Source organism: Protopterus annectens, chromosome 4.part0, assembly GCF_019279795.1.
Source record: "Protopterus annectens isolate FY-2018-M chromosome 4.part0, PAN1.0, whole genome shotgun sequence".
Lineage (NCBI taxonomy): Eukaryota > Metazoa > Chordata > Ceratodontiformes > Protopteridae > Protopterus > Protopterus annectens.
The window spans coordinates 456,464,947-456,480,562 of record NC_056733.1 but is presented as its reverse complement, the minus strand read 5'-3'; the positions used below and the strand labels follow the sequence as shown (position 1 = coordinate 456,480,562).

The following is a 15,616-nucleotide window of genomic DNA, read 5'->3' as shown; positions in this document are numbered from 1 at the left end:
AAGATATTAGTATAATGAAAGAACTGAAAAATGTGAAAGGATAGGTAAAAAGAACACAAGAGCAAATTATCAGTACTGTAATATAGCATTTGAAAAATATGCATAAGGATAGAAAATGAGAGAGAATGGAGAGTAAAGAAATTTCCAGAACAAGTTAAGGAATAATTTGAAAAATAAATTACTGTTAGTGAAGTGGATGAAGTACTTAAGAAAGTAAACGTTGACCCATTATCAAGCCCAGATGGTATGGGGTATGGAATGTGCAAGAAATTAATGGTCTGGCAAAGAGAATATTTTGTAAATGTAGTGAATGAATGGTTAAAGGAAGGTTTTGTAATGAAGAGTTATGCAGTGGGATATTAAAATTTATATAGAAGAAAGATGAGAAGAATGAAGTAAAAAATTCACGAAACATCACACTGAAGCACACAGATAATATTGTTTTTGGGAATAATAAAGAGGAGAATGGAAGGAAGGATGGATGATATTATGGAAGAAAGTATATATGTTATAAAAGGGAAGGGTTGTCAAGAATTGTTATTGGTTGTGAGAGAAATTGTGGATGATGTTATAAGTAAAAGAGAGGATGTGAATCTTATGGTAAGTGATATTAACAAGGCATTTGATACTATGGGACACGATGCTCTGTGGAATGTAATAGAGAAGTATGGAATAGGTATTAGAATTAGAAGAGTGTGTTAATGGGATCATATACACCATTGGACACTCTAAATTGGCCCTAGGTGTGTGTGTGTGAATATGTGTGCCTTCTGTCGAAGGTTGGGCGCCGGGCTGGCAACTCGACACCGTAAAACTCCACTGCCAATCATGAGCAGACAGATGATCCGCTGTGGCGACCCCTAACCGGGAAAAGCTGAAAGAAGAAGAAGAAGTGTTAGTGAAATGGTGGCTGAGTAAAGAAATATGCATGAAGTGCTGTATAAGGCAAGGATGTCCCATGAGTGGGATATTGTTTGCATTGGTGATGAATGTGATATTGAACTTATAAAATGAAAGACGCTAGATATGTGATGCAAAACTGGTGGTGATACTGGTTGTTTTGACATATGCAGATGATATAGTTGTAGTTACTAACATCAAAATATAGATAAGGGAAGTGCTGGTTTGTCTGAATGGATATTTAAGAATGTGAATAAACTTGAATAAAATAAAAAGCAAGGTGTTGGGGGGACATCATGAAAACTGTGTGTGTGTGTGTGTTTTTCAGTGAATTAAGTGTCTTCTCTAGGAATAAAATTTGGGAAAAATAACATAGTTATGATGCAAAGGGAATAGTTAGTAAAAGAAATAAAGGAAATATGTCTTCTGTGGAAGATGCATAGACTGGCATTCAGGAAGGTTTATCTGGTGAGTTTGGTGTTAATGGAAACAATAGCATATATGTCAAATGCTTATATGATCCCATTAACATAGGAAAAGGAAATTGGGCAATTGGAGTTTTCTTATACATGTGGTTCAAGACTAAACCTACTGAAAAGAGGTGTGCTGTATATGAATGAAGATGAAGGGTGACTCAGGTTATTGAAAACAGTTGTGTATACTGCTTCTTTAAACTTGCATAGAGTATTTAGGTGGGTAAAAGAAGAAAATGAGAATTTAGCAATGAGAATGTTTAAATAAAAGTGGAAAATATTATGGGAAATGAGAATAAGTAAAATAATGTGTGAGTGAAGAAATTAAAAAATTATCAAGGAAAAAATGCTAATACAGAGCATAAACTTTTATGATGACAGACTAATGTGATGCAATAGTGTGATGGGACAATAATATTGTATAAATCCTTGGGTGGTGACTGTTAATAAATAAGTTACCTCTAAAGTAAAACATGCCATATAAAAACATAGTTGAAAGAGTGTGTTTATTTTGTGAGGCAGTAGAGACAACAGAGCATGCTTTTATGACTTGTAAAAGAGTGGTGAAACTCTAGTAAACGCTGTATGAAGATTTTTTTGTGAATATTAATGACATAAACAATATATATATATATATATATATATATATATATATATATATATATATATGGTTCCCATTCAGAAGCCTGAAACATCATAAGCCTGAAAATCAAAATCCTGAAACCAAAAGCCTGAAAATTCAGAATCCTGAAAACTCAAAATCCTGAAAGCCCAAAATCCTGAAACTCAAAATCCTGAAAACACAAATAATGCTAATATTCCAATACAAAGACACTAATATCTACCAACTGACCCTAACCCTAACCCTAAGGTCCGTCACTATCGCACACTCACCTGACCTGCGCCCTAACCCTAACTCACTTAAACTGCCCCTAACCCTAATTTCTGTCACTATTGCATACATCCCTAACCTGCGCCCTAACCCTAACTCACTTAAACCGCCCCTAACCCGAACATAAAACCAACCGCACACTTACCTGAACCCAACGCATGACCTAACACCACAGGGCTAACAATAGCAAAGCCACAATGACATCAGTATGTCTATTTTGTATTTTCAGGATTTTGAGTTTCAGGATTTTGGGCTTTCAGGATTTTGAGTTTTCAGGATTCTGAATTTTCAGGCTTTTGGTTTCAGGATTTTGATTTTCAGGCTTATGATGTTTCAGGCTTCTGAATGGGAACCATATATATATATATATATATATATATATATATATATATATATATATATATATATATATATATATATATATATATATACACACACACACACAAGAGTGAAAAAACAACTTGAAATTCATAAAGTTGGGACCACTTCAATGAAACTGCATATTATGGAACATTACAATGTCACTCCGGGAAAATAACCACTGGGCAACCATGGTGAACTTTGCTTTTTGTCCACTATTGTGCGATCTTAGTATATTTAGTTGGTGGGATGTGGGGGTTACCCCCCACATGGGAGGGTGGGGGTTGAAGCGCCCACATGGGTGGAATTGATTTGCTTTGGTTTGTTTTTTTCGCCATGGTAGCCCAGTGGTTAGTTTCCTGGTGTGACATTGTGTTGTTCTGGGTGTTTAATAACATGCCGTTTAGCTGAAATGGTCTCACCATTATGAAATTCACGTAAGTGTTTTTTCGCTATATAAAGCAGACCCATATATGTGTGTGTGTGTGTGTGTGTGTGTGTGTGTGTGTGTGTGTGTGTTTATATATATATATATATATATATATATATATATATATATATATATATATATATATATATACATACACACACACAAAGAGAGAGCGAGATAAAATATCCATATGTAATCATGTTCATAAGAATAAGGAGGAATATGTGAGAAAGAAATATGTAAGCATTTATTTTATGTAAAAATCATTAAATACTAATAAAATATAACATTCAAAACCACATATAGACCAGAAAACAAAACATTTTAAACTATTAGTGTAGAGTCTCAGTAATATGCCTTTCAAAACTTAAGAAATTACACATATTAATAAGCTACTTTATATAGAAAAGCAAGCATTATACATGAGTACAAAAACAATTTTACAATTAACCCAATTAAGCTCCACTAATTAATTACAATCATATTACAATATTTTAAGACAGCAGTGGCAAAAACATACAACATTCTTAAAACTGCACAGCATTCCACTGAAGTTCATTATTCAACCCATAGGGTATTACTGTATAAAATCTAAAAATTCTGCTTCCTTACATTTTAAAACATTTTCATCACATCTTAAAGTCACTTTTACTTGCAATAGCACATTCATTTATGTTAAGGTAACATTCCCCCATGTTGCATATTAATATGTTTGGGTACTGGGTTAGTTTATCACTTATTTTTTATGTTAATATATTCCCCCATTTTTTTTTTATTTCTTTTTAGTCTGGCCAATATAATCCAATGTACAAACACAACTAACATCCCCTTTCAAATCACAAGTATGGTATCCAAAGAATTGAAACATTCTACCATTAATATATTTAATTTCTTGATATATCTACATATACAACTCTTACCACAGGGAAATGTTTCCTGTGGTTCCACTCAACCTATAATGATATCCTTAAAATAAAATTATCTCCAAAATAATCATCTTCCTCTAAAATGTGCCAATGTTTTTTTCACCATCATCTGTACCATTTCTGAAAATAGTGTATATTCAGTCACAAAATAAATTGTATTTTTTCTAAACTTTTGTGTCTTGAAAAATTATTCATTTCATTAACATGAAATAATAATTCCCCTCTGTCCATATCACAAGATAGAAAAAAGGCCTGTTTATATCAATTGGATAATTCTTATTGAAATACAATCCAGTTAGAGATTCTGGTTCTGTAATATAGTCAGACCATTAAGTATAGGGTCTTTTAATTCTTAAAAACTCACCCAAATGTAATGCTGTTAGATCCTGATAGGCTGATAACAACTATCATTTAAAAACAGTAAATGCTGCTGTATCTTTTCTATTGAGTTTCATAAATATTTGCTTACCACAGCCCCAAAGTTACAAATCTAAAAAAGTTATATTTGCTGTATTCCTATCTGCTCATATGAATTATCAGTTTTATTCAGTGTTCCTTTATAAATAAAGAACAGATCATCTGTATTCCTATAATACTTCACAACTTTTTCCATAAAAAAAATTACCAAAAAATAACCTTGACTCAACATATCCCATAAAATATTAGCATAATTTGGGGCAAACAGAGCACTCATTGGTATTCCGTGTACTTGTATGCATCATCCCTTATCAATAGCAAATTATTATTTAAACTAAACATAATGAGATCTAAAATAAAGTAAGTTTTGGGAACATCACCCAACTACCATAAAATGGCCTCTAGACGTATTTTAATGTATACTGGTACAAAGACGTTCAACATCAATTATAACCCAGTAATAATCACCTCCCCATTGCAAATCTTGCCATTTTTTTCATTAATTCTGTTGAATTCCTTAAGTATGACTCCAGCCTTTTTACATAATATAATAAAATGCATTAATAAATGACCCAAGTAACTCCCAATAACCTTATACAACAGCCTGCCAAGTGAATTGTTTTTATATTTATGAAGTTTAAGTATGCAATAAAACTAATATATCCTGGGTTTTCTTGCCAATAGTATCTTAAAATGTTTAAATTGGATTGTAATTAATTAGTGGGCATTAATTGGATTGACTGTTTAATTGTTTTAGCATTGATATATAATGCTTGATGTAGTATATAATGTAGTTTGTAAATGTGTACAGTGTCTTCAGTCTTGAATGGTGCTAGACTAAAATATATTAAAGTGTTTTCCTTTCTGTCTCCACATGTTTTGTGTGTGCGTGTGTGCGTGTGTGTGTGTGTGTGTGTGTGTGTGTGTGTGTGTGTGTGTGCGTGTGTGTGTGTGTAAGAATTTGTTTTATGTAATGTGGGTTATTTGGGATGAAAGACTGAATTAAATTTTGTTTAATGGGAAATGGATTTTGGCAAATATATTTAAAAAAATAAGATTATGGTTATGGGAGGAGTGGTGGATAGTTATGGAGGAATAACAGTGGGGATGTTATAAGAAAAATGAAAAAAACACTGACATGGAAATATGTATATATGTATCTGTAAATACGTAAAAGTTTATAAATATGAAAGTATTGTAAGTATTGTTTTTCTCTTTAGTTAAATAAAGGGTCTCTACTCTTTTTTTAAGTGCCATTGGATCTTTTACATCCACATGAGCTACTACCAACTTAGGTAGATGGGGGGGTCTTGGTTTAAAGTCTCATCTGAAGGACAGATCCCCCAAGATGTATAAATGCATAATCCTTGGTCACACAATATTGGGATAAAGGGCAGCCTTTGTCAATGGCTTGCTGATAAGCAGTTGCTGGAAGAGTGCTCAATCTATTGACATGATCCCCAGTACAGATACTGTGCATCCACAAAATTTGCAGTGTAGCAAGTACAGACTCCTTCCATAAAAAAACAGCATTGGTGTTAAATGGCACCCTCCTTAAACCCCTTGCTCCTCTTACATTCACATGGCATTAATCAGTCTCACAACTCACATAGAGATACTGTATGCCAGCTACGTAGCCAAATTGTGGAACTCAGTGCCAGCTCCATTGCATCAAATAAACAATCCTTCTCAATTCAAACATGGACTAAAATTCTCCTTGGAAAACTTCTGCCTATGTTAGTTCTCTGAACCTCTTGATTAATATCTCTTCCAGTATTTTCCTCATCTCCGCTTCAACTATCCTCCTCACCAAGTTACCTGATGATGCCCTGTCACACTGCCCTAAGCCCACTTCTTCTCAGTCCAGCTCACATCATTTTGCCTGTCCTTTATTCACCACTTCACAAGTATTCCTTATTTTGTGTGACCTTCTGCTATGCCAGTATATCTAATTTATCTTTCTCTCACTCCGTACACAATATCTCTTTCACTGTGTCAATAATGCAGTTACTTTACTTCTGTTAGTTAGATTTAACTCCAGTAAATCTACACTTAGCTCTCTCTCTTTCTCAACAAATTCATAAACCTATGAAAAATATGTATGTTTACATTCTGGAGTATTTATTTCTAAAATCTAAATTGCATTTCACATATTTTAATCAACTTGCCAATCTGTGCTTTTAATATGTATTATATAAAATCATTTTCCAGTATACCGTTCAAAATATTTTAATCAACTTGTGAACCTGAGTTACAAAAGTGTTGAATTATATCCCTAAATGTATTGGAGCTTTTGTACCTTACTGTCACTGACTTTCCACTTCTTTTTAACTTATCTGTAATCTCATTTATAAGTTATTATTAATTTCACTTGAGCGTTTCTACTCAGGTCTCCATTGAAAAAGGGTATTGTACCCAGATGGACTGTTCCTGTGACCATATGCCAATAAATAATAAATAGAGCAATAATCCTAACAATAAAGCATGCTGCTTTAAAGATAAACCATATCCTTCAAACAGCTGAGTCAAATTTGTGTCATTTAACTAAACCTGTTAGTAAAACAGGCTAGCATGTTGGAAGACTGTGTTGTAGAAGCAGCTTTTAGTCAATTGCTTGGATTACCTTTGCTTCATAGTTGCTGAAGCACATTAGTTCATGGTGACAGCTTTTGTTTCATTCTTTGCTGCAGTGTAAAACGAGACCATAATAATTGCATGAAAGTGAGTTGTAGGAAGGCCAAAGGAGGTACTCATCAAAGAAGAATGAGAATATTTTCCACTGCCTGTCAACAAAGTGTTGTAGCTTTAAAAGGTGAATAGTAAAGTAAGGATATGGGGTATTAGCCCCCTCATATAAGGGTGTAGAGAAAGCTGCACTGAGGTACTGATGACACAGTTTTTCATAAACTGTTGAGCTTAGGCACATGCATTTTAAGAGTACATGTGCTCAAGCCATCATTTTCGAGATATTGTGATCATACTGGTGTAATATGAAGTTTGATGAGCTAAGGAAACATAATGGATCTCACAGGAACACTTTTTATTTATGCCACAGTTGCTAATAAAGCAATCAGCTTTAGTACATACATTATAAGCATGTAAATAATGGAGACGTTTTTTATGAGTTATTTTGATGGCACTGGTGTGAGGTGAGGTTTAATGAGTCGTGCCAATGTAGTGAATCCCTCAAAGGCAATGAACAGGGATATATCATGATTGAAACAGTTACATGAAAAAAATTAGGCCTGATCAAAAGTACTGTCTTGACTTTGTTTCCATGCATAACTTTTTATGCACATAGTTTCTTTTTAATTGAATAGTTAGGATAAATAAAAATTATTTTTTTCCGGAAAGACTGTCTTGTGCTTAGAGCGGAATACTATAAAACCTTTCATCCTCATAGCTCAAAAATCAGGGACAAAACCAAAACATAACATGACCAAATGCCCAAAACCAGGGACAGATTTTAAATATTGCTCTTATATGCAGATGTTGCTAAAGTAACATGTTTTGCATTATCATGTATTTCCTAAAGGAAATAAAACCTGAAATTCAAACATCTTGTCATAATTTAGTGACTATAATCCTCAATTGTTTGAAAGAAAGCCAAACAATTTGAGGAACAGCCTATAATATGAGGCAAAATCCGGGATGGATGAAGCTGTGCAATAAATTTAGAAATTAGAGTAGCTGCGCTAATTAAATCAGTTGTACTGCACTACAGATAGATGGAGGTATTATTCCTTTTTCTTGTCATATGTATTTCTTTTATTATTTTATTCCTGCAAGCAAAACTGAATACACTTGGTACCCACAACAGCAGAACAAAAAGTTGGTGCTAAATAATTGGTACATAAGTTATAAAGATTACGACCTATTTCCCATTACTATCCCTAGGTGGTCTGTAACATCTGCACACCTCTTTTTCCATAACTGAATATGCCTTGTTCTTTTTTAATTCTTCTAAAGCAGCTTGTGGCTATATTAATGTAACGCCAGGAGTGCTTCCCATACTGGCCCTTACTCTTTTCTTAGAGGATTAAAGGTTAAAGATGTATTTCATGATTCTTAGTATTCAGTATGTGTTTTAGCTGTTATAGATGTTTTACCCTGACTTTGTTCATCACTTTTATTCCTGTGGCCATACTTGCATTATATGTTAATTGATGTAAAGTATGTCAGATAAATAAGTGGAAAATGTCAGGTGTCATTGTTTTGGGAAAGGTGGTGCTCAGATAGACTGAACTTGCCAGTGCATGCTTCTTTTATGATCTGAAGTTTGCTTTTGTTTTGTGTTGCAGAGAGCAGTAGAGAAGGGAGTCAGACTGATGGTGGATGCTGAACAATCCTACTTCCAGCCAGCAATCAGCAGGCTGACTTTGGAAATGCAGAGAAGGTTCAACATGATGAAACCCATTATCTTCAACACCTATCAGTGCTACCTCAAGGTGAGAGGCTGCTTCTAAATGTCTGCTCATGGTGTGTGTTAAATTATTTAAAATGGCAAAGTGACCAGACTCACAACGTACTACTGTGTCCGTTATACTGTATTGCAGGAAACATATATTGCCAAGCAGTTATACTGTCTGAGATTTTTCAATTCTATTATAACATAGCTAGACAAAAGTTTTTGCTTCTTATGAACTGTGTCATGCCTAGGATCAGTGCAAACTTAATCAAGACAGCTCCAAAGAAAAGCAAGCAGTGTCCAGCTTATGTACACTTTTAGATATCAGCAGGTGTTATTTTTTTAGTGTCTTTGTGGTTTGCATGTCTGATTTTTGTTTCATGTCATTTTCGTGTCAGTTGATATGTGTGATTTTATTTCTTCATTTCTGTACCTGGAGACTCACAAAAGGTCCTTGTCATTTCCTTTTTAAAATATCAAATGTCTCAACAGCTTATTCTTTGTATGTTCCAGTTTGGCAAAACAGGATGCCATTTTACTGTGACAGTTTCAGCCCACAAACACATGATTTCATAAACAAGCTAAGCTACATATGTTTTATAGTTTAACGAGAATCAGGTCTAAACCACATGCATTCACAGACAAGCTAAAATAAGCATGTTTTATATTTTTCTTGCAAAAAATAAACTAGTGTCTAACTGACACATAATTGCTGTGTTAAGCATGTTATATTTTCCATATATATTTTTAACTTTGTATTTCAAGCCTTGCATGTTACATTTCTGCACTTTAGAAAAAAAAAACATTTCCTTTCCAAACCTTGTATTAAAAGCAACCATTTATTATTTCAAACTTTGATTAAACTCAAACATTTCTTATTTCAAACTTTGCATTAAAAGCAAACATGTCATTTCAAATTTTGCATTAAAAACAAACATTTCTTATTTCATTATTGTTTTGGGGAAAATATTTTTACTTTATATAATATCTATCAATTCCCCCTTTTTGTTTTAATTAAGCCAAAGAAAAATGAAATCCTCTGTACATAATACCATTTCTTCATTGTTAACGACAGTTATTTGATTAATCGTTTTATTAATACAGATTTTAATAAACATACAAATTGTTGTAGATAAAAAGATAATGACAATGGAGGCAATCAATGCCTTGATTATAGTACCCGACCAATCTGAAAACAGTCCACTTAACCAATTGGACTCTGTATTCCATGTTTTCCTGGATTTTTAGGAAACCTCAGAAATTCTCTCTAAATGTTGCTATACAGATTCTGATTTATCAGGAATAAACATACAGCATTCTGCTCCCACCAGAGCACATACCCCCCTTTGACTAGCAAGCAAGTAATCTAAAGCAGTGTTTAAAAAGGTCACACAGGAAAACCAATTGGTTAAAAATACAAAAAGAAAAATCTAGCAAAGCTAGAAATTCCAGTGTGTGATACCTTAAACCTCTTGAATCAGTGGTAACAATGGATATATGTAAATTACCCTTTAAGGTATCAGGTGTTTCAGATAAATGGCAATTCTGAATGTTCATGGCTTTTTTCTTTTACTTTTAAGTCTTTTTATGCACAATTTCAGGCCAGTAAAGCCAAACCCCTCTAGCTCTGGACATGCATGTTTCTGCCTTCGTATGACATCATCAGCACAGAATAAGAGGAATGTTTGACTTTTGGAATCACAGGGTAGTCATACCCAACTGATATCCATAAACTGATATCCCATGTTGCCTCTGATTCAAGAGGTTTAAGGTATCATACAGTGGAAATTCTGGCTTTGCTAAGTTTTTCTTTTTGTGTTTTTAACCAATTGGTTTCCCTGTGTGACCTTTTTAAACATTGTTTTAGTTTGTTAGTTGTGATATTTTGTAGACACCCTTAGGTTTATGGATATCAGTTTGGTATAACTACCCTGTGTTTCCAAAAGCTAAACATTCCTCTTATGCTGTACTGATGATGTCATAAGAAGGCAGAAACATGCATGTCCACAGCTAGAGGGGTTTGGCTTTATTGGCCTGAAATTGTCCATAAAAAACTTAAAAGTAAAAGAAAAAAGTCATGGACACTCAGAATTGCCATTTAGCTGAAACGCCTAATATCCTTAAAGGGCAATTTACATATATCCCATGTTTCCTCTGATTCAAGAGGTTTAAGCTATCACACAGTGGAAATTCTAGCTTTGCTAGATTTTTCTTTTTGTGTTTTTAGCCAAGTAATCAAAAGCCATTCTGTTCTGGAGGACCATTGTCCTCATTGCTACCATCTTGTCTGTTATATCTGAGATAGTTCCATATGTTGAATTTGCTAATACTTCCATCAGCTTTGCAACTTTCCGTAATTCCCATATTGCCTTAGCAGCACCATACCAGGGAAAGATCCCAGCTCCTGAAATAACACCATCTCCTAAGTCCAACTGTTTTATATCATCCCCTATTTTAGAAAAACTATCATGAACTTCCCTCTTTTTCTTGTGATTTCTTACCATATTCTCCAGTAATGTATGAGTAATTCTCATCATTGGAACTGCATACCCTATATAACAGGATCCCCACCATCCTATTGGTAGCCATTTGTAAGCATTCTTTCCATATATGAAAAAGAACCCTTCTGCCAGAATTGTGATATTTTCTTGGTTCATTAAATTAGTCATACTGAAGAAGTCTTTCTTCCCTTCCTCAAAAGACCTGTTATGTTTTAACTCCAATACTGTTTTTATTTTATCAACCCCTCCATGAAACTCAAGCTTTTCATGTGACCATAACTGGTATAAAGTGATGGAATAGTTACAATTACTAATACCAACCATGACTGTCCCTTTCTGTTGAAAACAGAGTATCCCTCTTTCTGCTTCTGCCACCTGTAAATGTTCTTTTATGGCGGATTGTCTTACAATTCTATTCATACAAGACCCTTTAAACATAAATCCCGTATCCATAACCTCTACAGGGGCTGCATGTAATGGCATTTTCCCTCTGTAAAGAATGTGGCTACAAACCCAACAGTTTAACTTATTATGTGCCTTTGCAAACAAATTTTGCATAGCCAAAAATGTATTGAAATCAGGTATCCAGTCATAAGGTCTCTGTTCTCATGATTTATTATACCTGAGTATCTCACCTCATTCTGTATATTTTTTCTTTGTAATTTTCTTATTTGCATCTCTTTTTGTATTTGCATCTCTTTTCTGGATTGCTTTGTCCTGTTCATAGATCTCTGTTATAAACACTATATACAGTAACATCAGAATACGTATGGCTATTAACATGCACCCCCAAAGCTTGAATTTCCATGTGTCAGGTCTAATCTCCTCCGTTTTTTCTAGCTTCCTTCCAAATGGGTATATTGGCATCTAGAAACAAACTTAAACAGACTATTACTTTCCTATCACTGTTTTACTTTTATTAACTTACACTGATCTCTATGAACCAACATGGTGTATTGCTTTTGTTTGGTTGTCCCCTCTTTCCTAGGATTAATCTTCTCCTTGCTTACCCTTTGTACTCTGTATACTAATGGTCCTCTCTGCTCTATCACCTCATAGGGACCCTGCCAGTTACTATCCCACGGTCCCCCTTTTTGGAAGTTTTTTTATGAGTACCTCATCTCTGCACTGTAGTTTCATTTCCATGGGAAGCACTGGCATTTCTGTCCACAGATGGTAAGCCTGTTCTCTGGCTATAGTGTCACATACCCCCTGTATATCATTCGACCATTTTTGGTGTTCTACTGCTATCAGTAATGGTCGATTATTCACAGTTTCTATGTCACAAGGAAGTGTGAGGGGCACTTTCCTCCCTGTCATCACCTCAAAAGGTGAAATTCCTGTGTTACTGTTAGGTGTAGCCCTAATGCATAATAGAATACCTGGCAAATATCTCAACCAATCCTTTCCTTTTCCCAAACACACATTTTGTAACCTTTCTTTGATTGTCCTGTTCATCCTTTCAGCAATTCCATTGGACTGTGGATGGTATGGAACATGAAACCAGTGCTGAATCCCAAACAGTTTGCACAAATGCCACATTATTTGGCTTGTAAACTGGGGTCCATTATCTGATTCTATGACCTGAGGCCATCCCCAGTGGACAAAAATGTTTTTACATAATACCTCTGCCATGGCTTTAGCTGTCATACTCTTGGTGGGAATTACTTCTACCCACTTTGAAAACACATCAACCACCACAAACAGATATCTGTATCCCCCTTTCACAGCTGTAAGGGGCCCTGCATAATCTACCTGGATAGCATACCATGGCCCATCTGCCACCAGTACTCTATGCAATTGAGGTTTCTTTACATTTGCATTAGTTTGTAGACAAACCAAACATCCCTCTAATACTGTCTTACACAGCTTTTTTAGACATGGATTCCATATCTTCTGTTTCACTGTACTCCATAACTTCTCTGCACCTATGTGGCCCAAAATCTTGTGATTATATTCAACCAACTGTCTAGCTATATCTCCTGGGATATATGGTATTTTTTCCAACTGGCATTGGATAGACAAAAGTTGCCTGTTTGGCATCCCCTTCCCCCATACACCTGTCCAGTTTTTCAGGCATCTCTTTCTGTTTTTGACAGGTTGTCAAATCCTGTATTTCTACAGGTGTAGTTTTTTCAACTGATAGTACCTTGTCTGTGTGCTCAAAACACTCATATGAGTCTAGCCACTCACTTGTTTCAGCCGCTTGTTTTGCCTTGGCAGCCACCAGAGCATTTCCTTTAGCCTCTTCTGTGTTACTTTTTTGATGTGCTTTAATTTTGACAATACGAAGCTTTCCCTGTAAATTGTTCTGGGTAATCAGTGCCCATAACTCCCGTAGTACTGGAGCTTGTTTTAGGGGTTTGCCAACACTGTCGATGAATCCTCTTCTGTCCCAAACTGTGTAAGTGTAAAGAATTTACCACATAGGTGCTGTCACTGTAAATAATGACAGGTTCAAAATGTTGTAAAACATATTTTTACTGCTTCTAATTCTGCTCTTTGAGCTGACATATAACCTGGCAGTTTCATCAGAATAGGCTTTTGGCCATCTCCTGGGATTACCACAAATCCCATCAAATATCTCCCATCTTTCCAAAGTCTCACCCCATTTACATAAACTACTTTGGAAATGTACATTTAAAGGCGAGGCTTCTGGGCATTCTAAACTCTAAACATAATTATGTGTTTTTCCGTCATAAATTACAAGATACGAAAGATAAAACTTGACCCCTGTCTGTATTTCTACATTCTTGGTACTGAACAGAGTCATCCATTTCGCAAAAATGGTCTGACTCAACCCTTCTGTAATTTTATTCATTTCTGTGTAATTTAGTAGAATCTTAATAGACTGATGTGGTGTCTGCACAATTATTTTTGAAAAGACTGTCAAGTATTCATAGGTTCATAGGTAGGTACTAGGCTATTGGCCCTAGGGCCTATATAAGCCTAGCCAAAAAATGTATCCTGGCTTTCGCCACCCAAGAAAATTATTTTCCTGTGCCCCTATTGAGCAGAGCCACATAAGTGATCCCTGGGGTGAATTTCCCATTTCCCATCCAATCATCAAGATTTTTCTTGAAGAGTGCTAATGAGGAGCTCTGTTTGACATAGATAGGTAGTCTGTTCCAGAGTATGGGAAGTCTCTGGGGCAGGAATCTATCCCTCCAGCATGTTCTGTTTATTGTGGTGACAAGGTTTATGTCCCTAGAGCATGTAGCTCGGAGGGATTGGGATTTCTTTAAGTGGAGCATGTCCAACAGCTCTGGGTTTGACATAGCTTTGTATGTTAGGCAGAGATTGCCCCTGAGTAGGTGATATGCGATGGAGTAAAGCTGTAGTTTTTTGAGATGGTCTGCGTAGGGCATCTGTTTGAGGCCAGTAATTTTCTTTGTGAGGTATTTCTGTGGTATTTCCAGTTGTTGTAGATGTCTTGTGAGGTACATACCAAAAGGGGCGTTGTACTCTATAATGGGTCTAATGAGTGATGAGTAGAGGGGGACAATGACCTCTTTTTTTCTGGATGAGAATCCTTTTGTGATGAGATGAGCCACGTAGAAGGATTTCCTGACCACTGTGGCGATGTGATTATCAAAGGAGAGATTACTGTCCACCTGTGTCCCAAGGTCTCTTATCACATTTCCGGCATTAAGTAGACTACCAGCTATGTGGTAGTTCATGGGTACAGAGTTTTTACCAAAGGGGATGACAATACATTTTTGGCATTGAGCTTCAGGCCATGGCTTTGACACCAGGTATCTGTCTCAGTGAGGCCCTTTTGTAGTTTGTCCACATCGTTGGGAGTTTCGATTATGGCTCCTAGTTTGCAGTCATCTGCAAACTTTGTTAGCCAAAGACCTTCTATGTTAGCCTGCACTTCAGAGAAGTAGATACCAAACAGGACAGGACCCAGGACTGAACCCTGTGGTACTCCACTTGTCACTGTTCTGAAGTCTATTCATTTACTTGATTCCCCAGTAAATGGCCAACAGTTATTGAATGCATGGGTGATACCCCTTCTCAACTGAGGTTAACTTCTGGCTGCAGAAAGTCACTGGTTGGAGTGTCCTTTCCACCATGCCCTCGTTTTCCTGAGGCCAGTATTGCAGGAGAACTGCCGAAATGGTCTCATTGCCTGCAGCTCCCTGTAAAATGAAACTTTGCATATCATCAGGTGCTACTAGTTCAGTGGTCTGTGACAATTTTTTTCTTTAGGAGTCCAAAAGCCTCTTCCTTCCCCATTTTAAATGTGGTTCCTCCTTTTCATCAGCTAACATTTTGTATAGGAGTGCAGGAGCCACTGTGTAAT

At 35.7% G+C, this 15,616-nt stretch overlaps 1 protein-coding gene across 1 annotated transcript in view; it reads left to right on the top strand.

Moving 5' to 3' along the window:
- Positions 1-15,616, top strand: part of LOC122799370 (proline dehydrogenase 1, mitochondrial-like) — a 972,876-nt gene that overhangs the window by 643,587 nt on the left and 313,673 nt on the right. The window contains exon 10 of the mRNA XM_044068377.1: positions 8,700-8,846. Within this exon, the coding sequence (XP_043924312.1) occupies positions 8,700-8,846 (147 nt within the window). The remainder of the gene's footprint in view (positions 1-8,699; positions 8,847-15,616) is intronic.